Source organism: Jaculus jaculus, chromosome 13 (assembly GCF_020740685.1).
Source record: "Jaculus jaculus isolate mJacJac1 chromosome 13, mJacJac1.mat.Y.cur, whole genome shotgun sequence".
In the NCBI taxonomy this organism is placed as follows: Eukaryota; Metazoa; Chordata; class Mammalia; order Rodentia; family Dipodidae; genus Jaculus; species Jaculus jaculus.
Genome location: NC_059114.1, coordinates 29,473,330 through 29,497,958, shown reverse-complemented (window position 1 = coordinate 29,497,958; position 24,629 = coordinate 29,473,330). Strand labels below are relative to the sequence as shown.

The 24,629-nt window shown below is 46.5% G+C and overlaps 2 protein-coding genes across 4 annotated transcripts in view; one reads left to right on the top strand and one right to left on the bottom strand.

Moving 5' to 3' along the window:
• Positions 1-5,233, top strand: part of Ccdc92 (coiled-coil domain containing 92) — a 32,993-nt gene extending 27,760 nt beyond the window's left edge. For all 3 annotated transcript variants that reach the window (XM_045132168.1, XM_045132170.1, XM_045132167.1), the window contains 3 exons: positions 1,424-1,570; positions 2,098-2,139; positions 3,924-5,233. In XM_045132168.1, coding sequence (XP_044988103.1) covers positions 1,441-1,570; positions 2,098-2,139; positions 3,924-4,696 — 945 coding nt within the window. In that variant the 5' untranslated portion in view covers positions 1,424-1,440 and the 3' untranslated portion in view covers positions 4,697-5,233. The remainder of the gene's footprint in view (positions 1-1,423; positions 1,571-2,097; positions 2,140-3,923) is intronic.
• A 760-nt stretch (positions 5,234-5,993) lies between these two features.
• Dnah10 (dynein axonemal heavy chain 10) overlaps positions 5,994-24,629 on the bottom strand; it is a 204,718-nt gene continuing 186,082 nt past the window's right edge. Inside the window, exons 68-79 of the mRNA XM_045133057.1 lie at positions 15,950-16,104; positions 14,005-14,188; positions 11,149-11,349; positions 10,380-10,589; positions 10,134-10,229; positions 9,667-9,838; positions 9,162-9,293; positions 8,796-9,007; positions 8,536-8,703; positions 7,621-7,801; positions 6,603-6,748; positions 5,994-6,140 (exon numbers count right to left, since the gene is read on the bottom strand). Coding sequence (XP_044988992.1) covers positions 5,994-6,140; positions 6,603-6,748; positions 7,621-7,801; positions 8,536-8,703; positions 8,796-9,007; positions 9,162-9,293; positions 9,667-9,838; positions 10,134-10,229; positions 10,380-10,589; positions 11,149-11,349; positions 14,005-14,188; positions 15,950-16,104 — 2,004 coding nt within the window. The remainder of the gene's footprint in view (positions 6,141-6,602; positions 6,749-7,620; positions 7,802-8,535; positions 8,704-8,795; positions 9,008-9,161; positions 9,294-9,666; positions 9,839-10,133; positions 10,230-10,379; positions 10,590-11,148; positions 11,350-14,004; positions 14,189-15,949; positions 16,105-24,629) is intronic.

The window sequence follows — 24,629 nt, the reverse complement described above, 5'->3', positions numbered from 1 at the left end:
AGCAACATGCTCCTCACATGTCGCCTGCCCACCATGCCCTGATCATATTGGCAACTTTGTTTTGGTCAACAATGTCTTCCAAGGCCACATGCTCAGCACACAGTATTGGGGTCTGGGGGCCTGTGAGGTCTAGATAGAAATTAGCACCTGCAGGTGCTCTTGTCACAGCTGCCCCATCCATGCAAAGGCTGCTGAGGGCCCTTGCTCAGTGACTTCCACAGAAGGGGCTTATCAGCTCATGACCCCCCCAAATCAAACTGTTTCTTCCCAGCTCAGGTACAGCCTAGTTTTTGTCATCTTGGTCCCATTTGGAGGTGTCACTCGGCCACATCCGGGTGGTTCTGTTCCCTTCTGTGCATTTCTCAGCTTTGCCTTTGGGTCGAGCGGGGCCCAGCACCTGAACAGATGTTAGGAATGAAGAGGATCTTAATTCCCTGTTGGGAACCATTCTTGGGAGAGTGGTTAGTGAACACATCTCTGATCCTACAAATAATGAAAAGCCTGCCATTGTATCCTGAGTGGTGACAGCCTGGATGTACTGTCACCTCCAAGACAATATGCCGAGCAGATGCCATAGGCATGCTGGAGGCCCTCCAAGAAGCAGGTTCCTACAGGAAGAGCTCTCTGGTGCTGCCCATTAGGAAAGATGCCCTTGGAGGCCCAGGGTTTGTGAGGATAATTGATCAGCATGAGTCCATACACTCTGTGCTGTGCAGGCAGGCCGCCTTGAATTACTCTGATAGGTTTTCCAGAAAGACAGTTGACTTCACCACCTTACTCAAGTTACAGCAAGGGCAGAAAACTGAGGCTCCAAGGAGCAGTGGATGAAGCGAGGCCTGAGAGGGGCAGAGACTGAGGACAGACCCCAGATCCCTAAAGCTCCTGAGTAGTTCCATGAGATACTCCCAAGGACAACTTGGTGGGGTGGGGCGGGGGGGGGTGGTCCTCTCAGCTCTGCAAACTGTTCCTTCCTAGAATTCCTTCTTCCTTCTGTTTCTCTTCATCTTATTCCTCTTCCTTGCCTCAGTAGCTCCAGATGTCACTTGAGACAGATTCTTTGTGGGACACTAGTGATGGAATCTCTCAAGAATGCTTTTGGGCTAGTCTCTGCTGAGCTCAGGTAGCATATGAGAAAGGTGGGACTTGGATTTGATCTCCTTCTCTGTACCTACTGTTCTCCCCACCACCACCACCACCCATCCCCTGAACCTGTTTCTGGGAACAAGAATTTACCTGAACCCTATATTGTGCACAACTGTGGCAGGCTCTCTGAGTGGGGGCTTGGAGCCCCAAGTTCTCCCCTCCAGCTCCGACACATGGTCTGTGCTCCCCCTCCTGGGAGATGTACCCATCTGCAGCTAAAGGTTTCCTGTCTGCTTGGGACCCCCGTGGTTGCAGACAATAACTGAGCTGTTTCTTGCAGGTCATCTGGATGTCAGCATGGCAGCCACAAACCTGGAGAACCAGTTGCACAGCGCCCAGAAGAACCTCCTGTTCCTTCAGCGAGAGCACGCCAGCACACTCAAGGGGCTCCACGCCGAGATCCGTCGGCTTCAGCAGCACTGCACAGGTATGGGCCGCAGCTGGCCTGATGGCTGCACAGCCCCCTGTCACTGTCAGGACAGGGACAGTTGGGTCACAGCCAAGCTAGGCTAACGCCTTACACTAACGACCTTATACACTCAAGCCCCTCCTCACCCGTGTCCCTGTGAGTGTCTGACTTCCCCTCGTGGAGTGATTGAAGGCAGTGAGCATGCAGCTGCAAGACATCCTACAACAAAGTGACAGTGGCTAGAGTATATGGTGAGCTTGGAACCACTTACAAACAGCCAGTGTCGCATGGGAGCCAGCAGCTTATGCATTCTGTATTGTTGGGGTGTGTTTTGGGAGGGTAGGAAAAGGAGTTCATGGCACAAAGCAAGTCCCCTGGTAGCCCAGGTAAGAACCTTGGCCAATGATGTTTCTGTGGTTATCGCAGTGGTCCTGAAGCTGCCAGCCTCACTCCTAGGCGGGACTTGCTGCTAACCATGGCAACCATTTTCAGAGCTAATGTTTGAAAGATGACAACAAGGTTAATGTGTGACATTTCCTTTCCAGATTTGACCTATGAGCTAACAATTAAAGGTTCCGATCCAACAGGTAAGAACTTGGCGCCAGGCTCTAGCCAAGCCTGGCACCTTTCCTTTCTACTAGTCAGACATCAGAGGCTCAATGAGAATGCCTCTGCTGCATTCGAGTGCAGCTGGAACTGAGATGAGAAGGCAGATTGGACCCCTAGGTCATCCCTGGCAGGGTGTGTGCGGAGGAGGTGGATTATTTTTCCAGCAACACATATGTTTAGGGTGTGAGTTACATGTTTTTTACAGGGAATATACATTTCTTCTGTAGTCAGGAAATAAACCTCAGTGGGACTCAGCTGAGGAAAGAAGAGAAGAATGGGACAGAAGAGCTCCAACTTCCCCTGGTCCTCCAGAGTCTAGCATAGGCCTTGCACAGAATAGGGACTCTCAGCACTGGGGGATGGCCAGCAGTCCCTCAGCTGGTGGCCCAAAGATGAGTGACCATCCAGAACCTCTTCCCGAACCAGAATCCTTAGGGACCCTAGGGCTGTGTCAGCTCAGTGGAGCCAGAACAGAAGAGATCTTCATGGGGCTCTATGCTTGTCGGAATGGCCTGCCTTCAGCAGGGTATGAAGCAGGGGTGCAAAGCTTCCATTTGGGGGATACCCCTTTCCCTTACCTTACCTAGGCTTTACCACAGCAGTTCATACCCATGAGAGTCAGGCTTTGTTGAAGCCATAGGCTTCTCCCCTGAGCCTTGGTGTCTGGCCCAGCACTGACTTCCTATGTGTTATTCGAGTCCCATCTCCTCCTGAGCACTCCTGGCATGGTTCTGTCTGAATGTGTGGAGGGGGTACCGTCACACTGCATGGGCCTTGGAGCAGAGTCCTGCCCTCTAGAGTCTCCCCAGGTCGCAAGGACACCTGGGCCTCCCTCCCACCCAAGGCCATGAGCTGTGGGAACTCAGAATAAAATGACAGCCTGGTTCCACCCTTTCCATAGCCAAGGCCTTTGGGAAGCCAGGCTGTCCCCCCTTGCCCAGGCTAATCTGCAGCCACTCTGAAGCCTCCATAGCACCCTGTTATACATCCTCTCAGCAGCATGGGGCTCTCGGCCAAGGTGAGCCCAGAGTGCCCTTTGAAAATGTGGTGGATCTGGTGGGAGTATCTCCTCTCTGTGTTGGCTAAGGCAAGCAGAGAATGCCAGGACAGACAAACAGAATGGGCTTTGAGGCATGGGGCAATGACTTGGGAGAGACATGGAACATCCATCCAGCTCCTAGGAAACCCTACAGTGCTGCTCAAGAATACTGGACATGTTTAGGTCATTCATGGCAATCACAATACAGACAGACCAAGTGGAGGAGGCAAGAAGGCTAGGGGTTCATGTGGACACAGAGGACACAGGACAACCTGGCAGTTGGTTAAGCCATGAAGCCTCATTGTTTGCCAGGATAGTTGAAGGAGGGCAACAGGGTAGACTACAGGAGGCAAGAGTCAGTGGGGCCAGGGCACTCAGGGAGAGCAGGCTGCAGGTGAGCACCAAAGGTAGTAAAGAGGGGTAAAGTTCTGGACTTGGGCAAGTGGGTGAGTAAGGATGGCAGAAGGACATGTCTGACACCCTTCACTTGTGTGTCTGGTGCTTGGGTATTTTAACCTGGCTGTCTTCGGGTCCTGGAGATGTTCTTTGATGCAATAAGCCAGGAAACTGATCTGGAGGGTCCTCAGAGATCCCCTTACCTGCCTTTAGGGTGGAAGCCCTGTACCTGTCTGCCTTGGGGCTCTTGCCACGGCCCTTCATGCAAACTGAACACCTCTGCCTTCTCTGTTGGGGTCTGACATGGCCCTTGGCTCATTCCCACAGGAGATGGCTCTTCCAGAACCACTGAGCTGAAGAGGCGCTGTGAAGAGCTAGAGGCCCAGCTAAAGGCCAAGGAGGAGGAGAACCACGAGCTGCTCCAGGAACTGGAGCAGAAGAATGCAGCAATTGTGGTCCTGGAAAACACCGTCCGTGAAAGGGAGAAGAAGTACCTGGAGGAGCTGAAGGTCAAGAGTCATAAGCTGAGCATGCTGTCCACTGAGCTTGAGCAGCGTGCCAGCACTGTCGCCTACCTGACCTCGCAGCTGCACGCCGCCAAGAAGAAACTCCTCAGCTCCAGCGGCACCTCAGATGCCAGCTCGGCCGGCAGCCCTGCACTGGCCAGCTACAAGCCAGCGCCACCCAAGGACAAGCTGCCTGAGACACCCCGTCGCCGCATGAGGAAGAGCCTGTCAGCCCCACTGCACCCTGAGTTTGAGGAGATCTACAGGTTCAGAGCTGACAGCCGCAAACTCCTTCTCCGTGAGCCAGTAGATGCAATGCCTGACCCCACCCCGTTCCTGCTGGCCCGGGAGTCCGCTGAGGTCCAGCTTAAGGAGCGGCCACTCGTCATCCCACCTATTGCCTCAGACCGTGGTGCTGGTGGTCAGCATAGCCCAGCCCGAGAGAAGCCACACAAGGCCCACATCGGGGTGGCCCATCGCATCCACCATGCCAGCCAGCCGCAGGCCAAACCTGAGGTGGAGACACTGGCCCTGGACCCAGTCAATGCAGGGAAAGTGGTACGAAAGCACTCGGGGACAGACAGAACTGTGTGAAGCCTGTGGCCGCCACCACAGCCATCCACGCACTGTGAGCACCACAGGGAACCTCGCCCACGCCTTCCTCCACCCATGCCAAATTGTCCTCAGACCTGTCCACCAACACCCCTAGCGCCTCTTGCCCACGGTGACACCATACTGCAATGGCGTCCCTGCTGCAGGTATTTATTAGCACTGTGGCCACCACCTGCGTGCTGATCGCTTGCTTCCAGCCCCACGCTGTGTGATCTCTGCACGCGTGGATGAGGCCCAGGCTGCGGCTGTATCACTATGCGACACTCAGAGTCAGATAGTCACACACCTAAAGTTGGAGCAACACATGCAGACCCTGCTCCCTCCTGGAAACCCCCACACCCCCGTAGACCTTCCTGGGGTGGCATCGTCACCAAGCAGCTGTATGCCTATGTCACAGGATCTAAATAAGATGACTTTACTCTTCATGTCACCCCAACCTGAACGTGTGTTCATATTTTATTTGGGTTAGTTTTATCCATAATGTTAAAGATCCCAACAAACTTTATTTTCTAAACCTGCCTTCCTTCTGTTTTGTGTCTTTTATTAAAGCCTCTGAGGGAAGGCCAAGAGGAGGAGGTGATGGGAGGCGAAGGACCGGCAGGCCCAAGGGTAATGTGGGTTATTGGCAGACTCGTTGCCTGGCACTTGCCTAGAACATGCTGTGCTCCTGAGGTTCTGCCAGAAGCTTCGGCCTGCCCTCTTCACCCTCAGCAGACCAGGCCAGGGCTCCAGGCCAGCCTTGGGGTGCACAGAGAAAAGGGATGCTCAGTGACCACTGGTCGGCCCTTAGGGGCTGAGTCTGTATATGACCACACACAGGCTGGGGTGGGTAAAAATTGAACCCAAGCCCAACAGGCCAGAGTAAGAGGAACTGGGACCTAAGAGTTATCCAGGGTGAGAAAGGAGGGCCTCTGGCCATCTCTGTGCTAGAGATAGGGTCTCTGCCCTCCCCTGCCCACAGCCTCGGCCTTCTGAGCAGATGGCTCTTGACAGAAACAGCCAAGCTGAGAGACCCACTGGCCAGGCTCTCCATGTAGGCCAGTGTTTCTGAGGAGGAAAAGGAAATGCAACACATGTTTAAATACCTGCTAGTGTTTACTTTGAGATAAAGTCCTTTAAGAAGCAGTGTAAACAAAACTAGGTTCCTTTAATGAAGAGATGTAAGTGGCTGATTTCAAGTGAATGGGAGACTATCAAATGACAGCAGTGCTAGTAGTGCCTCTGTGGCTGGTAAAGCCATGGCGGTAGAGCTGTCTCAGCAGTCCCCTGCACGCTGGAGTTAATCAGAATTCAGAGTCAGGCACACTCCTTGCAGCACCCAGTGAGAGATGTGTCTTGTGGTAAAGAGGTCAGCTTCAAATACCAGGCCAACTCCCATAGCGTTCCTCCTCAGGGAGGTAGTGTAGACAGGGGTCCGGAAGGTGTTCTGCAAGGGAAAGCAAGTGAGGGGCACCACAGAGTCAGGACTGGAGGGAGCTCAGCAGTCCTTGTACCAGGCTGAGCCTGAGCACCATGCATGGCAGGGCATGGGCTAGGTTCATCAGAGGTGTGTCCCAGCCAAGGCCACCTAGCAGATGCCTGCTGCCACACGACCTGTAGTTACTGTGACTTGGCAGTGCACCCAGAATTTCACAAGAGGGCAGTCTTCCCGGAATCTTGACCATATGGTAGAAACTTGGCCCTTACCCCCTGCAGGTAATGGGTGCCTACACACATGCACCCCAGCATTTTTTTCCAGAACTTCACCTTTAGTTTTTATCAAGTCAGTAATGCTTCCATAGCCCACAGGGGTTCAAGCACTCCATTTTAAGAAAATGATTGAAAACACTCCATCTACCCTGAGGGGACAAGAGGGGAGACATGATGGAGACAGGGCAGTGGTCTTTACCTGCAGCTTCAGGCGGTGAGATTCAATGGGGATGATCTTCAGGATGGGCAGGTCCACAACTAGCACCTTTGGTTTGCTCTTGACAAGACATCCTCTCTCTATGTCCCAGTCAGCACCTTCCAGGTACAGTCCTGAGACAAAGCACCCTGGGGAAGGCAGAAGGAGGCCTCTGGCTGGCTATATGACTATTCTTCCGGGTGTGCAGGCTGAATGAGCAAAGGTTGCTGACCCCCACCCCATCCACCCACACACAGAACAGGACATATCCAGGGACTTTCCTTCCAGTTCTGTCCTGCCCAACTTCCCTGTGTAGGAGAGCCAGGAGACACAGGGCTCAGAGGGAGCAGGTGTGAGCAGGCAGCTCTCCCCAAGAAATTTGGTTTGAAGGTACACAGCCTCAAATGCCATGGTTGCTCAGGATGCAGAGATGAGTGGCACCAGAGAATGTCCCCAGAATCCTCTAGGGAGCAAGAAGTAGCAGTCCCACAGGAAATACAGTCTCTGACATGTGGAGAGACCCGAAGGAGACCCAGAGAGTGGCAGCCAGATGTTCACCAAAGAAACCTAGTGAGGCCCCTTCAATCTGGCACTTGTGAATATCCCTAAGTCTTGCCCATTATCTGCTCTCCTTTTAGTTAATGGCCTCTGACTAATACTGGTGGCCCCAGGGAGACCAACTTCCCAGCTAGCATCTGAGAGCTCTGAGAGTCATGTGCTGTTGTAGGCAAGCTAGACCATGTGCTGTCTGGCTGCCAGGGAAGTAGTTTGATGACCTATGACCTGGGACCCCACTTGCCACCAACTAGCAGGGTGAACAGGGTCAGGTCTCCCTACCATCCATCTCATGTGTCCCCAGTTAGTTTTCAAAGAGAAACCATTGTCCTGCAAGATGTCACAGTATGGGCATGCACAAGCAGAAATGTCAGCAGTAACCCAACTTTAAGTGTCCACATAATGCTTGTCCCTTTGAATTGGAGATGTCTGTGGGAGAGAAACTCCAAATGGTGGCTCACTGTACCTTGTCCTGCCCGCTCATTCACTTCTTCTGCATCTTGGAACTTAGTCACTTGTGTGAATAAGGTGGACCGGTCCAGTGGCCAGCCGTTCCTCCGGCAGGTAGCCTGGACCAGGGCTGTGAGGTAGGATTCTGGAATGTGCAGCCCTGAGAGCCACATCACACTGGGTTCACTCTCGTTGACCTAGGGGTAAGGCAGGCACTGGTGGGACCTGGGGATGCCACCAGATGCCAGGGTCAAAGCTGATAAAACACCTTGGCTTGATGGCAAATGATGGTGCTGGGACAATTAGCCATTGGAGAAACAGGCTGACTGCCAAACTCCAGGTGAGTAACAATTAGATGTAAAAACAAAGTCCCAGAAAACACACAGATAAAACTATCAAAAGTTATAAGTATAGTGGTAGTATATGCCTATAATCCCAGCACTTCAGAGGCTGAGGTAGAAAGACTGCCACCAGTTCAAGTCCAGTCTAGGATACAGATAAGACTCTGAGACTCTGTCTCAGTCAGTCAATGAAAGGTACACACTCTTCGGTCCAACACTTTGCAGTGGGACTTTAGCTATGGCATGTATTCATAGGAGCATTCCATGGATATGTGTACTAGAATGTTCTTTGTAGTAGAGGATGTATGTAGTAACCACTAAATGCCTATCAGTTGGAGAGAGGATATGGACCACCTGTAAAATGGAGCACCCTAAAAAGAATGAGCTCACAGACTTACAGTGAACTTGCTACAGAACACTTGACAAGACACATAAAAGAATGGTGTGTGCACAGGAAGTCAGGAACACAGACTCGAGCGCACACACAGAGGCCCATGGGACATTACTAGTATACTCAATACATTTGCAGAGGTACCACTGCGGATCAGGATGGTGGGCAGAGGGTGACAGGAGACAGACCCATCACTTACCCACTGTGTGTACTGGCTGAACCGCCGCAGGAAGTAGATTATCCAGTTCCCAAGGGACTTCAAAGTGTCAGGGGCAAGTTTCCTCCAGATGTTAGGGATTTGCCCGAGGAAGAGAGACTTGGCCACATCATCTAACTCATTGCTCATTCCCACTTCTCCCGCCAAGGCCTGGGGGCAGACAGACCAGCAAGCGCTCAGCAGGAGTGTGGAAGACCAGGGGCTCCCTTCAGGCAGCACCATGTCTGAGGGACAACACTCACCCTCTGGAGCTCGGCCAAAGACCTGGTCATGCGCAGCACCAGCTTGTTGAAGCGCCCCAGTTCCTGAAGGAGCACCACCGAGGTGGGGGATATGCTCAGACCAAGGTGCTTCCGGACCTGATCCAGATCAAAGATCTTGGGCATCTTGTTTTCTATGTCCTTGGCCACCTGGCCAATGTAATCATCACGGCTGATGCCACTGCTAGATTCCCCTGAAACAAAGGTGCTGTTAGGGACAGCGAGGCTGCCTGGTGGAGAGTGGGGTTTGGGAGCTTCTCGGCTCTTGGGAAGCTGCCAGCACCTACCAGTGGCCCACAAGCCTCACCCTCAGATCCCTACCAAGCTGAACACCTCTTGTGGGCTGACCTGTCTGAGGCTGCAGCTCCAGCAGGTGGCCCCACATGTCTCGAGCAGCCTGGGTGTAATAGCCAATCTCAGCATTGGGATGCAGACCAAACACTTCTGGTGTGTTAGCAAGTGGGAGGGCCTCTATGGCTTCTAGAACCAGAGAACAGAATTTGTACTGTTGAGCCACTTCCTGTTCCTGTGGACCCACAGCCCCAAGTCCCTAGCCACAAAACTAATTCCCACTGTGGCATGGGTAATATGTAAAAGCCATACTCCCCCTTGCCAATTCAGCTGCACAGAGACAGTTTATGAAAATGGCTCAGCGAGCTTCCCAGGGTCATGCTGCCCTTCCAGGTGGAATGGGACATGCCAACTATGGTGCTGGCACAAGCAGCCTGAGCTCTGATGTGAGGCAAAGCCCACAGACACCTTGCCTGACCAGCCCAGTAGACCCTTCAGGAGACAGTGCACAGAGTTCCCAAGACAACTACAGAAAAATTTCTACATGTCTAGGAAATCTCACCAACAAATTTATCCTTTACATCACCAGTGGGGATCTTGTAGTCCACATCCTTATTCCGGAAGAAGTGGAATGGCTGGAAAGTATCAAAAATGAAGTCCCCCAGGTACTCATCCATGTAGGTGGTTAGTATACGACGGTCAAAGCTGTCAATGGCCCGTCCTCCATACATGACCTAAAGTCGGGTGAGAGTCTGCTGGGCACACCCGCGCTCCTGGAGCCAACTTGGCTTCAGCACCAGCCCAGCTCCAACCTGTCAACTCAAATCTCCTTTAGGGCCAGGTATACAAGAGGGCTAATCTACAGAACCATTCCCAGGAAGGGTGCTCACTGGGGACAAGTAACAGTGAGATGAGCCAGAAACATTTACAGGGGTTTTAGGATGGCCAAGGAAGGGAGCAAACACAAGGAGGGATTACCTCAAGGGACCCAGGCTACAACCATCAGAATGTGCCCCTAACCCTGGCTACCTCTCCAATCAGGTACTTGAGGCTGCCCCATGGGATCCGTGGGTCACGCTGCTGGAAGGCTTTTGTTAAGTACGTGTTCAGGATTTCCATGCAGACCTTAGAGAAGAGGAGTGGGCATGGTTAGACGAAGCCAGTGGTCATCCTCTTCAGAGACGGGCAGGGGCAGTCTGCTGTGGGTGAACTTGGAAGACAGAGCAGGAGCCAGCCAGCACTGGGCTATTCTGGGGAGGAGCTGTCCTCGCTCACCTGGAAGTCAGACTCATTAAAGTCATAGTACACGTTCCAGCCAATCTTGCCGAACTTCCTTCTCTCCTGCACCACAGCATGGAAGAAGGCCAGCACATAGACCAGGGGCTTGTAGGCGGTGTGTGGGCACTGCTCCAGCATCTCATGGGAGATCTTGAAGTAGGTAGCCCGCATGTTCAATTTGAGCCCGTTGGGCGGTTCCGTGACCACCTGCAGTAGGGAAGAAGATGGGCCTAATGGAAAAGCAGACCCCAGAGCATAGCACTGCAGAGGCTTCTCCCATTTCTCTTGATAGGAAGTGTCTGATCAGGGGCCCAGGTGAACTACATGTTGCTCCTGTCCAGTGGCCCCAGAAGGTGCTTGATTCTCTCTCTGAACCACAGATCTTCAGCTGTCAAACGAAGGCAGTTCAGTCTTCCCTCCACCTTCTCAGAGGGGAAGGTGATGAAACCCTCCCAGGAGAATTCCCTGGGGACAAGTTGCGTGAGGCACAGAAACCATGTGCTGGAGTCCTGTGGGCTAGGGTGGTCTGTCTCTGGAGGTCAAAGGCAGTGAAGAGAAGCCACGCAGAACATTACCAGGGCACTTGCGGGAGTGAGGTGGAGGCCTGGACATCACACACATCCAAGCCACCAGCCGTTCCCGCTGAAGAGAGGAGAGTGGGGAAGAGTGCACAAGGCATTAGCTTCACCCTAATGTTTGTCTACATCCCTCAGCAGCAGTCTGAGGGACAAGGCTGTCAGTACACCGGTGTTGCCCAAAGCCAGACCTTCAAGGACTTCTGCAGGATTCCAATGGGGAAGCCTTTGGTGGGGTCTGTGGTGAGCCATAGGCGGAAGTCAGGGTGGGGCTTAGAGATCCTCTCCAGGGACTTCTCCAGGTCCCTCAGCCATCTGACCAAGAGGTGGCAGTTCTGTAGCATCAGCCACTGCCCACGTGCCACTGCCGTCTCCAACAGCTGCAACGCCACCTGCACGAAGGGGGATGGGAGGGTTGGCATCCCTAAGCCATGCCACAGACAAGGAATGGCCCACTTCGGGAGCCAAAAATAGTCAGGGATCCAGGAGCTGCGGGGGGAGCCTTTGAGAAGCTATCTTTAAACATCCTTCATGCCTCCATATCTTGCAGGTCAGTCACAGCCTGGAAGATGAGTGGCCCCCGTGGCCCTGAGAGCCCCCTGTATCTCTGAGCAGGTATGACCCACTCATACCGCCCAGAAGCAGAAACTGGCCCAATGACTCTAGACCTGAAGGGCCTAAGCATGAAGGACAGTCCTGGGTCCCTTCCCAAGTACAGTACAGAGTGAACACTTCACCATCAGGTAACATCGTGGTCTAGAGATGGCCTCACACCTACATGAGTGCTGGTATGAGCATCTCTTCCCCTGACTTGGTGCTTGGACAGAGAAGGCTCCATCAGGTTGGTGCCCTGGACTCTGGCAGTGTTTGCCAAGAGCCTCACAGATCCCTCATAGCCTGAACCCTGCACATATGAACACTCTGCTTACAGGCTCGTGGGGTTTCCTGCTCTCTCTGTCCTGCATCAAACTGAACTTGCATGACAAAGTCTAACCGAGTGTGACATGGAACAGACAGGCTCCATAGGTACATTCAACAAAATCCTGGGCTTGGCCTCACTAAATTGCTCCTGGGCCATGCGCCCAGGGCACAAGAATGCTGACCCATACAAGGTCCTCGCAAGAAGCAAGAGACTTAGTAACTGTGAAGGAGAGGGCTTTGAAAATGCAGTACTTGGGCTGGAGAGATGGCTAAGTGGTTAAAGCGCTTGCCTGCAAAGCTAAAGGACTTAGGTTCAATTCCTCAGTACCCACGTGAGCCAGATGCGCATGGTAATACATGTGTCTGGAGTTCATTTGCAGTGGCTAAAGACCCTGGTGTGCCTATTCTCTCCCCTTCTCTCTCTCTCTCTCTGCCTCTTTATCTCTCTAATAAATAAATAAAAATGCCTGGGGTTGATGGCACACACCTTTAATCCCAGCACTTGGGACAGAGGAAGGAGGATCACTGTGAGTTTGAGGCCACCCTGAGAGTACATACTGAATTCCAGGTCAGCCTAAGCTAGAGTGACACCCTACCTCAAAAATAAATAAATCAATAAAAATAAAATATATTTTAAAAATGTAGCACTCAATGGTAAGTCTTGGGTTATTGCATTATCAACCTCAGCTTTCCAAGTGCTTCTCATATGGGCAGTGCATCCATGCATGTGTGGGCATCTCCGAGTCTCAGCCACGGAGCTCCTCTAAACATGGTTCTTCTCCCAGCAACACTTGCCTTTTCTTTTTTTCACCCCTTTATTTACTTATTCCCTTCCCTTAAGCCCTCCTCTCTCCCACCTCCCTCATGGCCCCTTGCTGGCTTCCTGGCCTGTACTCCGAATTTTTCAATTTTTTCTTCTATGATTTTGTTGAAAATAGTTACTATGCCTTTGGATTGAAATTATTCTACTTCTTCTAGGATTTCTTTACAGTGTCCCAAATGCCTTCCAATTCCCACTTATATCTTCTTATTAACTTACTTAACTTCTAACTTGTTGGAATGTTCCAAATCCTCTAACATGTCTTCAAATTCAGATAATCTGTCCTCTCCTTGATCCATTATATCAGTGAGACTATCTATGGAGGTTTGTGTTTTTTTTTTTTTTTCAAACTGCCAGGTTTATTTTATTTTATTTTTATTTACTTATTTTGAGAAAGGGGAAGAAGCAGAATGTGTGTGTGGGGGGGGTGGAGAATGGGCACATCAGGGCTTCCAGCCATTACAAATGAATTCCAGACACATGCACCACCTTTTGTATCTTATGTGGCTTATGTGGGCCCTGGGGAATTGAACCTGGGTCCTTTGGCTTTGCAGGCAAGTGCCTTAACTGATAGGCCATCTCTCTAGTCAGAGTTTTTGTTGTTGTTGTTTTAATTTTACTTACTATGTTTTCCATTTCCAGTACCCCCAATTGACTTCAGTACTCATGTCTTATATCCACCACCTTATTTCATTTTGCTGGTTTCCTGTGTTTTTCAGCAGTTGATTTTCTTTGATTTCTTCTTTGACTTCTTTGAGCATTTTTTTTTCTTTTTGGTTTTTTGAGGTAGGGTTTCACTGTGGCCCAGGCTGACCTGGAAATCACTATGTACTCTCAGGGTGGCCTTGAACTCATGGTGGCAATCCTCCTACCTCTGCCCCCAAGTGCTGGGATTAAAGGTGGGCATGCACCACTACACCCAATTCTTCTTTGAGTCTGTCTTCTTTTCTTTCTTCCTTTTTTTTTTTTTTCTTTTTGTTTTGCTTTTTGAGGTAGGGTTTCACTCTAGTCCAGGCTGACCTGGAATTCACTATGTAATATCAAGGTGGCCTCGAACTCACAGTGATCCTCCTACCTCTGCCTCCTGGGTGCTGGGATTAAAGGCCTGTGCCACCATGCCTGGCCCTCTTTGAGCATTTCTTTGGCAATTCTTCTCATTCATTTTCACTGAAGGTCATTACTATGGGATTCATGATTTGGGGAAGGGTTATGTTGTCTTGATTTTTTTGTGTTTCTTCTATTACTACTTTGGGATTTTCACATTTCTAGATATTTCATCACTTGGATTTTCTGTTTCAACACTTACCTTTTCTTGACCTTGACCCATTGCAAGGAACTTGAGGCGATTTCCTCCAAAACCACTTCGCTCAGCCAGCTTCATAAGGTCACTGGCAGGGTCAGAGCCAGGGCTCAGGATGAACACAATGGGAGAGTTGGGGGTGCTCTGCTCAAAAATAGCTTCAAAGCTGATCATTGGGGGCTGCACATACCTGATGGAGGGAAGAAATTCTGAAAACACCTGAGACAGCAGCAGGCAAGGGCCTTCCATCTGATTAGCACTACCTCACCTCCCAGTATCCAGAACCTTCTACTCCTGTCAGGTTAGCTCCACACATTTGTCCTGACTTGAGAATCCAGTTATGTACGCACACAAGTGTGTGCACGTGCACACACACCCTGGCTTTTACCCTGGGTGGCGCCCTTCTGCCTGGCAGGGGCCTTCTGGTTCCCTCTAGCTCATGTGAGCCATGTTGGTATGAGCTGGGCCTTGGCCTCTGCCACACACCCAGAAATTACACATGTCCCCAGCCTCAGGGTTTTTTTTTGTTGTTGTTATTATTTTTCTTCAAAAATAGATTAGTTCAGCCAGGTATGGTGGTGTACACTTTTAATTCCAGCACTAAGGAGGTAGAGGTAGCATGATCACTGTGAGTTTGAGTCCAGCCAGGGACTATAGAGTGAGTTTCAAGTCAACATGGGCTAAAGTGAGACCCTACCTCCGAAAAGAAAATTAGTTCAATGTCAGGTTTGACAGCATATGTATGATCTTAGCACTGGGGAGACAGAGGCAGAAGGGTCCCAGCCAATCTAGTCTAACTGGTGAGCTCAGGTCAATGAAAGTCCCTGTCTTAAGGATATAGACCCTGGTGGTTGGATGTTCTGGCCACAAGCATCATGAGACAAACAATCTTCTCTTTACCCAGCATCCAGTGTTTGACTGGAACAACACAAAACCAGCAGAGATTGTTGCCAATGCTTAAAGAATGGGAGATTTCAGTTTTAAAAATCTGAATTTGGAAGGGGAAAAGTGATGACATCAAAGTAGAATAGGGACTAGTTGGAAATAAGGGATTCAGTGGAGGGGAATAGAGGAGGAGGGACAAAGAAGGGTAGTGAGAGGGGATAATAACCAGGGTATAAGTCTGGAGGTTGTCAATAAATAGTTTTTTAAATTTGATTTTTTTTTTAGGTTGTTTAGAAGAAAGTCAATCAGGGTTACCACTGGGACCTGTTATCTGTTGGCAGTGGCTTAGGACACCTGCCCCCAGGGACCAGGACTTAACTCCTCAGTTCAAAACTAGATCCCTCCCACCCAGGCCCTTTCCCTCTTTCCACATCTGAACTTGGAACCCTGAATTACATTGGCTCCTCACTCAGTGCCACAGCTGTGTTACTTACCTCAGCAGCTGCCAGCGCACCAGCTGACTGAGCCCTGGAACCAAGGCTACTCCCAACTGGGATGTGCTATGAGTGTGAATTCACCCAGCACTTTGAAGCCTGAATACGAGTCTGCTATGGTATTTATAAAATATCTCAATCATATTTATATTGGTTACATGAAATTATATCTTAATATATTATGTTAAGTAAATATGCTATTACAATTAAGTTAACAAGGGACTGGGGAGATGGGTCAACTGTTAAAGGCACTTGGTTGCAAAGCCTACCAGCCAGGGTTCGGTTCTCCAGTATCAACTAAAGCTGGATGCACAAAGCAGCACATGTACCTGAAGTTCCTTTGCAGTGGTGCCCCTTTTCACAAATAATTTTTTAAATTGAGTTAATAATAAAACCAAACTTAAAATATTAAAACCTTTCTGTCATAGTGTGCTGCTAGAAAATCTAGACTTGTCCCTGTGGCTGCAGTGCTGTCCCAGGGTGTGTGTCACACATGGGGCCAGCTACTGTTTCCTGTGTGCTGGGCTGTGGAGCCTAGGTCATCCTTCCCATGGAACAAAGCAGGCACTTACTTCTCTCCCATGGTGAGAGTCACATAATCGGTCACTGCCCGGTACACCCGGTCCAAACGGAAACAGCGCAAAATTAACAACTTCTGGAAAGGGGTGACCTTGTTATCGTAACCCAGGGGGAACGGGTACTGCTCCAGTGAATCCAGATCATACCACTGGAAAAAGCAAAGAAACTCACTGTGGTGAAGCTTTCAAAAGCTATTGTAGGACTGGAGAGATGGCTTAGTAGTTAAAAGCACTTTTTTGCAAATCCTGATGGCCTGGGGGTCAGTACTTCAGTACCCATGGAAAGTACATTGTGGTGCATATATGTCTACACTTTGTTTGCAGTGGCAAGAGGCCCTGATGTGGACTTCTGGTTAAAATGGCAGCATAGGAACCACACCCAAAACAGCCTAGGGGAGAAGAAGCACCCCCCCCAAAAAAAAACAGCAAAATACACTCTTCTACTAAAAAGTGAGGTGTATAAGAAATTACCAATATCAGCAGACAGGTAGGAAAGATCCAGAGCATCGAAAGCCCACACAGGCAGGCAAAAGTGGCACCAGTAACGGTGGCACCAGGTCCACGGGACCATGGCTGCAAGGCTCAGCTTGAGCAGCAGAAAAAGCCAGGTGAGGGGATTTTCCACTCACACCAGAGCTCCTCACTAACTCAAGAAACGTGAAGGTAGGACCACAGCAACCAATGGAGGACCAGATTATGAGGTAGAGGATCACGTGGACCAGCAGGAGAACTAGAGCCACCATCCACAGCCTTCCCTCCCCCACCGCCAGTGCAAGTGCCAGCAAGCACCAGAGACTGGGGGAAGGGAGATCACAGTACCCAGCACTGGCAACCAGAGTAGCGATCCAGTGACCCAGACAGCCTACTTGAATCCACAGTGCACCAAAGAGGGACTCAAGCAGGAGCGCAGCATAACTGAGACCAAAATCATCCCAAAAGGTAACTGGGATTACACCAGGTCAGCACCCACCAAATAAGCCTGGTATATAGGCTTGAATTGGAAGTGTTAATTGCATCTTCCATATCAGGATAAATTATATATTAAATCTGATGGATGGTCAGATTTGCCATTCTTAAATAAGCTATATTTTGGGCTTGTTATTTGTTGCTTCCTGATTTATAGTGGCTTTGTTTCCTCTTCTGTTGTTCATAAGGGAAGGGTCTCACCTGGTCACAAGCTGACTTGGAACCCTCAACAGATCAGAAGTCTTAACCTCCTAGTTGACAGATTAAGGGTGTGGGGCACCACACACCCTAAGGGATTGAGACTTTGTTAGAGGATCTGGTTGTCATAATACCTACTCTTGCAAAAATACTCTGCTGTTTTTCATTGAATGTGTACATTGTTTAGTTAAATTTTAGAATCTGCCTGTATTTTGTTCCACTCACCCTACTTGAATACTCTCATAGCAGGCAAACCCAATATCTAGGGTCACTTTTGTAGATACTCTGAGAGTCTTAAAGAGCCACACCAAGCACCTTAAGCTCCTACCCTGAAGATATATAACATCAGATTGATTGATATATCTAATAATACTGCAGCTAACGAGAAAATCCAAGCATTAAGTTAATTCAAGATGCAAAAATATGTACACTATAACACAAAAAACACCAAAAATCAAGACAACATAAATCCACCAAAAAGTATTAATGCATCAGAAATGACCTCCAGAGAGAACAAGTTAGAGGAAATGCCTGAGAAAGATTTCAAAAGAATGATTATAAATCAGCTCAAAGAAGTCAAAGAGGAAATCAAAGGAATCAAAGAGGAAATCAAAGGAATCCAAGAAGACACAGGACACCAATTTAATGAAATAAAAAGGTCAATACAAGACAAAAATAAGGAAATAGAAATAATTTTTAAAAACTATTCAGAATTACTAGGAATGAAGAATACAGTCAATGAAACAAAAAACTCTAGAAAATCTCACCAGTAGAATGGATGAAGGAGAGGACAGAATATCTGAACTAGAAGACCAGGTGGCAGATCCAACAAATACAGTCTAACAAAGAGAAAGACAAACTAATAGGAAAGTATGAATGGGAATTTCAAGATATTCGGGACACTATGTAAAGATCAAACATAAGAATTCAGGATATAATAGAAGGAGAAGAATTTCACTCCAAAGGCATGGTAGGGGTTTTCAACAAAATCATAGAAGAAAATTTCCCCCAAATTGGGAAAGAGGTGCCAATGTAGATACAGGAATCCTTTAGAACACCAAACAAACAAAACCTGGAAAGAACCTCTCCTCGCCATATTATAATTAAACTACCATACATATAAACCAAGGAAAATATATTGAAAGCAATTAGAGAGAAAAATCAAGTTACCTACAAAGGCAAGTCCATCAGGATCACAGCACATTACTCAACACAAACTTTAAAATAGTAGAAAGGCTTGTAGTGATGTATTCCAAGTTCTGAAAGATAACAACTGTCAACCAAGGTTTCTTTATCCTGCAAAGCTATCCATTCAAATACATGAAAAAGGGAGGACATTCAACAACAAAAGTAGGCTAAATGATTATTTGAAGACAAAACCAGCTCTACAGAAAATACTTGAAAGAATCCCCCATGCTAAAGAGAAAAAAAAGCATGCATATAAGGAACCTGGAAAAAACAAACAATACTCAAATACTAGTTAATACAAGAAAGCAAAGGTACATTGAAAATCTTAATAAAAATTGTGAAAAGAAAAAAAAATAAAAAAAGAAAGCAAAGGTAAAACTGGAAGAACTACAAAAAAATGACAAAAATAAATACATACCTTTCAATAATATCTCTTAATATCAATGGCTTCAATGCCCCCACCAAAAGACATAGATTTGCAGACTGGGCTAAATAGCAGGATCCTTCAATTTGTTGCCTCCAAGAAACTCACCTTCTACAAAGGATGGACAGTTTCTTAGGGTGAAAGGTTGGAAAATGGTATTTCAAGGAAATGGGCTTAGAAAACAAGCAGGGCTTGCTATCCTAATATCTGACAAGGTAGATTTCAGTCCATTATTTAGGAAAGACAAGGAAGGTCACTTTATATTGATTAAAGGCACACTCCAACAGGGGAACATTACAATCTTAAACATATATGCACCTAACATGGGGGCTCCCAACTTCATCAAACAAACGCTATTAGAACTAGGGTCACAGATAACACCAAATACAGTTGTACTGGGTGACTTCAACACCCCACTCTCATCAATTGACAGGTCATCCTGGCAAAAAATAAACAGAGAGAGCTGAGTGTGGTGGTGCACACCTTTGATCCCAGCTCTTGGGAGGCAGAGGTAGGAGTATTGCCACGAGTTCAAGGCCACCCTGAGACTACATAGTGAATTCCAGGTCAGCCTGGGCTAGAGTGAGACCCTACCCCCAAAACAAACAAAAAATAATAATAATAAAAAGATAAACAGAGAGGCATCTGGATTAATTCTGGATCAAATGGACCTAACAGAGATTATATATATATATATATATATATATATATATATATGTATGACATTTTATCTAAATGTTGCAGAATAAACATTCTTTTCCAGCACATGGAACATTCTCTAAAATAGACCATATATTAGGACAAAAAGCAAATCTTAACAAATACAGGAAAATTGAAATAATTCCTTGCATTCTATCTGATCACAATGGAATCAAACTACAAATCAATAGCAAGAAAAGATATAGAGCATACATAAAATCATGGAAATTAAACAATACACTACTAAATGATGAATGGGTCAACGAAGAAATCAAGAAGGAAATCAAAAAATTCATAGAGTCAAATGATAATGAGAACACAACATACCAAAACATTTAGGACACAACGAAGGCAGTCCTAAGAAGGAAATTTATAGCTTTAAGTGCCTATATTAAGAAATTAGAAAAGTCACAAGTCAACGACCTAATGCTTCACCTTAAAGCCTTGGAAAAAGAAGAATAAGGCCAGGCGTAGCGGCACATGCCTTTAATCCCAGCACTAGGGAGGCAGAGGTAGGAGGATTGCTGTGAGTTTGAGGCCACCCTGAGACTGCATAGTGAATTCCAGGTCAGCCTGGGCTAGAGTGAGACCCTACCTCAAAAACCAAAAAAAAGAAGAAGAACAAGGCAAACCGAAAACCAGTAGATGGAAAGAAATAATAAAGATTAGGGCAGAAATTAATGAAATAGAAATAAAAAAATTCCAAAGAATCAATGAAACAGAGAGTTGGTTCTTTGAAAGGATAAACAAGATTGATAAACCTTTATCAAATCAGGCCAAAAGAAAGACAGAAGAGACACAAATTAATAAAATTAAGAAATGAAAAAGGCAGCATCACAACAGATACCAGAGAAATTAAAAAAAAATCATAGGGACATACTATAAAAACATATACTCAACGAAGTATGAAAATCTGAAAGAAATGGATGATTTCCTTGATTTATATGACCTATATAAATTAAATCAAGATGAGATTAATCACTTGAATAGACCTATAACAAGTATGGAGATCCAAGCAGTTATCAAAAATCTCCCAACTAAAGAAAGTCCAGACCCAGATGGATTCACTGGTAAATTTTACTGGACCTTCAGGGAAGAACTAACACCATTGCTTCTTAAACTTTTCCATAAAATAGTAAAAGAAGGAGTCCTACCAAATTCCTTCTATGAAGCCAGCATCATCCTGATGCCAAAGCCAGGCAAAGATAGAACAAAAAAAAAAAAAAAAAAAGAAAATTACAGACCAATCTCCCTCATGAACATAGATGCAAAAATTCTCAACAAAATATTGGCAAACAGAATACATCAGAACGATCATTCACCCAGACCAAGTAGGCTTTCTCCCAGAGATGCAGGGATGATTTAACATATGCAAATGGATAAATAAATGGACTGATGGACAAAAATAACATGATCATCTCATTAGATGCAGAGAAACCATTGGACAAAATCCAACATCACTTCATGATAAAAATCCTAGAGAGACTGGGAATAGAAGGAACATATCTCAACATAATAAAGGCTATTTATGACAAGTCTATAGCCAATATGTTACTGAATGGGGAAAAACTGGAAGCTTTAACACTAAAATCAGGAACAAGACAAGGGTGTCCACTGTCCCCACTTTTATTTAATATAGTACTGGAAGTCTTAGCCATAGCAATAAAGCAAGAGACACACATAAAAGGGACACAAATTGTAAAGGAAGAGATCAAGTTATCATTATTTGAAGATGACAGTGATTCTACATATAAAGGACCCTAAAGACTCTACCAGCAAACTATTAGAGCTAATAAACACCTATAGCCATGTAGCAGAAATTGCAGAAGACACTAGGAAATGGAAAAACATCTCTTGTTCTTGGATCAGAAGAATCAATATTGTGAAAATGGCAATCTTACCAAAAGCAGTCTACACATTTAATGCAATCTCCATCAAAATTCCAATGGCATTCTGCATGGAAATGGAAAAAACAATCCAAAATTTCATTTGGAATCACAAAAAATGTCAAATATCAAATAATTTTGAGCAACAAAAATAAGGCTGGTGGTAGTATCACCATACCTGATTTTAATCTATACGATAGAGCCATAGTAACAAAAACAATATGGTACTGGCACAAAAGCAGACATGTAGATCAATGGAACAGAATAGAGGACCCAGATGTAAGTCCAGGTAGCTATAGCCACTGATATTTTACAAAAATGCCAAAAATACTCATTGGAGGAAAGAAAGCCTCTTCAGCAAATGATGCTGGGAAAACTGGATATGTATCTGTAGAAGGATGAAAGTAGAACCTTTTCTCTCTCCATGCACAAGAATTAAGTCCAAATGGATTAAAGACCTTAACATCAGACCTGAAACTCTGAAACTGCTAGAGGAAAAAGAAGGAGAAACCCTTCAACACATTGGTCTTGGCAAAGACTTTCTGAATATAAACCCAATTACTCAGGCAATAAAACCACAGATTAACCACTGGGACCTCATGAAATTACAAAGATTTTGTACTGCAAAGGACACTGTGAATAAAGCAAAGAGGCAACCTACAGAATGGGAAAAAAATCTTTGCCAGCTATACATCTGATAGAGGATTAACATCTAGGTTATACAAAGAACTCAAAAAATTAAATAACAAGAAATCAAACAAGGCAATTAAAAATGGGCTATGGAAGGCTGGAGAGATAGCTTAGCAGTTAAGCACTTGCCTGTGAAGCCTACGGACCCCAGTTCAAGGCTCGACTCCCCAGGACACATGTTAGCCAGATGCACAAGTGGGCGAACGCGTCTGGAGTTCATTTGCAGTGGCTGGAAGCCCTGGCGCGACCATTCTCTCTCTCTCTCTCTCTGTCTCTCTCTCTCTCTCTCTCTCTCTCTCTCTGTATCTATCTCTGTGTCTGTCACTGTCAAATAAATAAATAAGTGAACAAAAAGAAATTTAAAAAAATGGGTTATGGAACTAAATAGAGAGTTCTCAAAAGAAGAAATATGGATGGCATATAAGCATCTAAAAAAATGTTCTATCAGGGAAATGCAGATTAAAACTATGTTGAGATTCCATCTCACTCTTGTCAGATTGGCTACCATCATGAAAACAAATGACCATTAATGCTGGCGAGGATGTGATAAAAGAGGAACCCTTCTACACTGTTGGTGGGACTGCAATCTGGTCCTGCCATTGTGGAAATTAGTGTGGAGGTTCCTGAGACAGCTAAAAATAGATCTACCATACGACCCAGGTATAGCACTCCTAGGCATATATCCTAAGGACTCATCTCATTACCTTACAGATACTTGCTCAACCATGTTTACTGCCACTCAACTCAGAATAGCTGGGAAATGGAACTAGCCTAGATGTCCCTCAACTGATGAGTAGATAATGAAGATATGACAATGGAGTTCTACTCAGCAGTAAAAAAAAAAAAAAAGAAGTTATAAAATTTGCAGGAAAATGGATGGATCTGGAAAGGATTATACTAAGTGAGGTAACCCAGGCCCAGAAAACCAAGCATATGTGGATCCTAGCTACAGATGATTGGACTTCTGTATGAGTAGGAAGAAAACTCAGTAGCAAAGGCCAGTAAGCTAGAAAAGAGATATAAAGGGAAGAGAAAGGAAGGGAGGGGGTACTTAATAGGATGGTATTGTATATATGTAAGTAGAAGAATAGATTAACGGGGGCGAAAAGGCCCAAGCGAGGTCAAGGGAAGATAACAAGTAAAGGAAAGGAGGGAGGGCTAATGAAAATCTAAGAGGATATAAATAAATCATATGGAAAACTTTTTTGACAATGGAACACTCAGGAGCCACAGACTGTTAGTAGAAAACTTTTAGTGCCAAGGATGGGATACCTTCCAGTGAGTTGTTGGCCATGGAGGTCCCTGATGCCCCCCAAATATTACAGGCTATTGCCAAGGCCCTTCATTTTCCACCAGGAATAGATGGTAAGATCCCTTTGCTGAAGACTCCACATACTTGGGTTGAAAGGCCACTGAAAAATCCTAGTGGAACTGAGCTGATAACCTCTTCCAGTAGACCATCTGACAGAAAGCTGGAAGAAGCCATTCTGCATGCAATTCAATGGGAGAGAGAGAAATCACCAGTGAAGATACTCAACAGTGAACACTATAAGCCTTATATTTTGTCAGCCAGGCCAAATGAGCCAGTGGTTGCAATAGTGGCACATCTGTCATGATGGAAACCAACTGTCCTCTAATTGGACTGAAGGCCCGCTCCATGGGAGGGAATAAATCCCTGATACTTAAAATTTCAAACAGGGGTAGTCATGAGCCCTAGGGGTGTAACATCTGCTGCTGTCTAGCTAAATGTATATACTATGCTTATCAAACTGCCCAGTAAGCACTTCTCTTAATGTTCATACCCTTATATTAATGCTACTTTTGGTTGAGAACTTTCTCTTTTCAGAGGGCAGTGATCTTGGGATGACTCAGAAGGCATCATGGTGCTGGGAATAAGTGACATGAGTGCTCAGCACTGCAGTATCTCTATCACACCTTCCAAGGCTCAGGGTCCATTGCAGATGAGGTGGTAGAAAGAATGTAAGAGAAAAGGGGTAGGACTCCTTACAACATGATCCTCCAGACACAAAATGGCCTGGATATCCATGACCTCACAGTGCCTGACACTACCTACATAAGACCATCATAATAGGAGGAAAAGATGATAACATCAAAATTAAAAGATAGACTGATTGAGAGAAGGAGAGGATATGATGAAGAATGGAGTTTCAAAGGGGAAAGTGCAGGGAGGGAGGGCATTACCATGGGATATTGTTTATAATCATGGACGTTATTAGTAAAAACAATAATTAAAAAAAGCAAAAAAGGCAAAAAAAAAAACAACCCTGATGTGCCCATCTCCACCAACTCTTTTTTTTAACTTGCAAATAAATCAATAAAAAAAAATTTTAAGCCACTGTGGGGAGCCAGGTGTGGTGTTACACACCTTTAAACCCAGTACTAGGGAGGCAGAGGTAGGAGTGAGATGGAGGCCACTAGAGTGAAACCATACCTCAAAAAGAAAACCAAAAAAACAAAAGCCACCGTGGGGTTGGGATTAAGGGATTTGCTTGCAAAGCCTGACAGCCCAGGTTTGATTCCCCAGGACCCACTTAAAGCCAAATGTACAAAGTGACACATGCATCTGGATTTCATTTGCAGCAGCAAAATGTTCTGGTGTGCC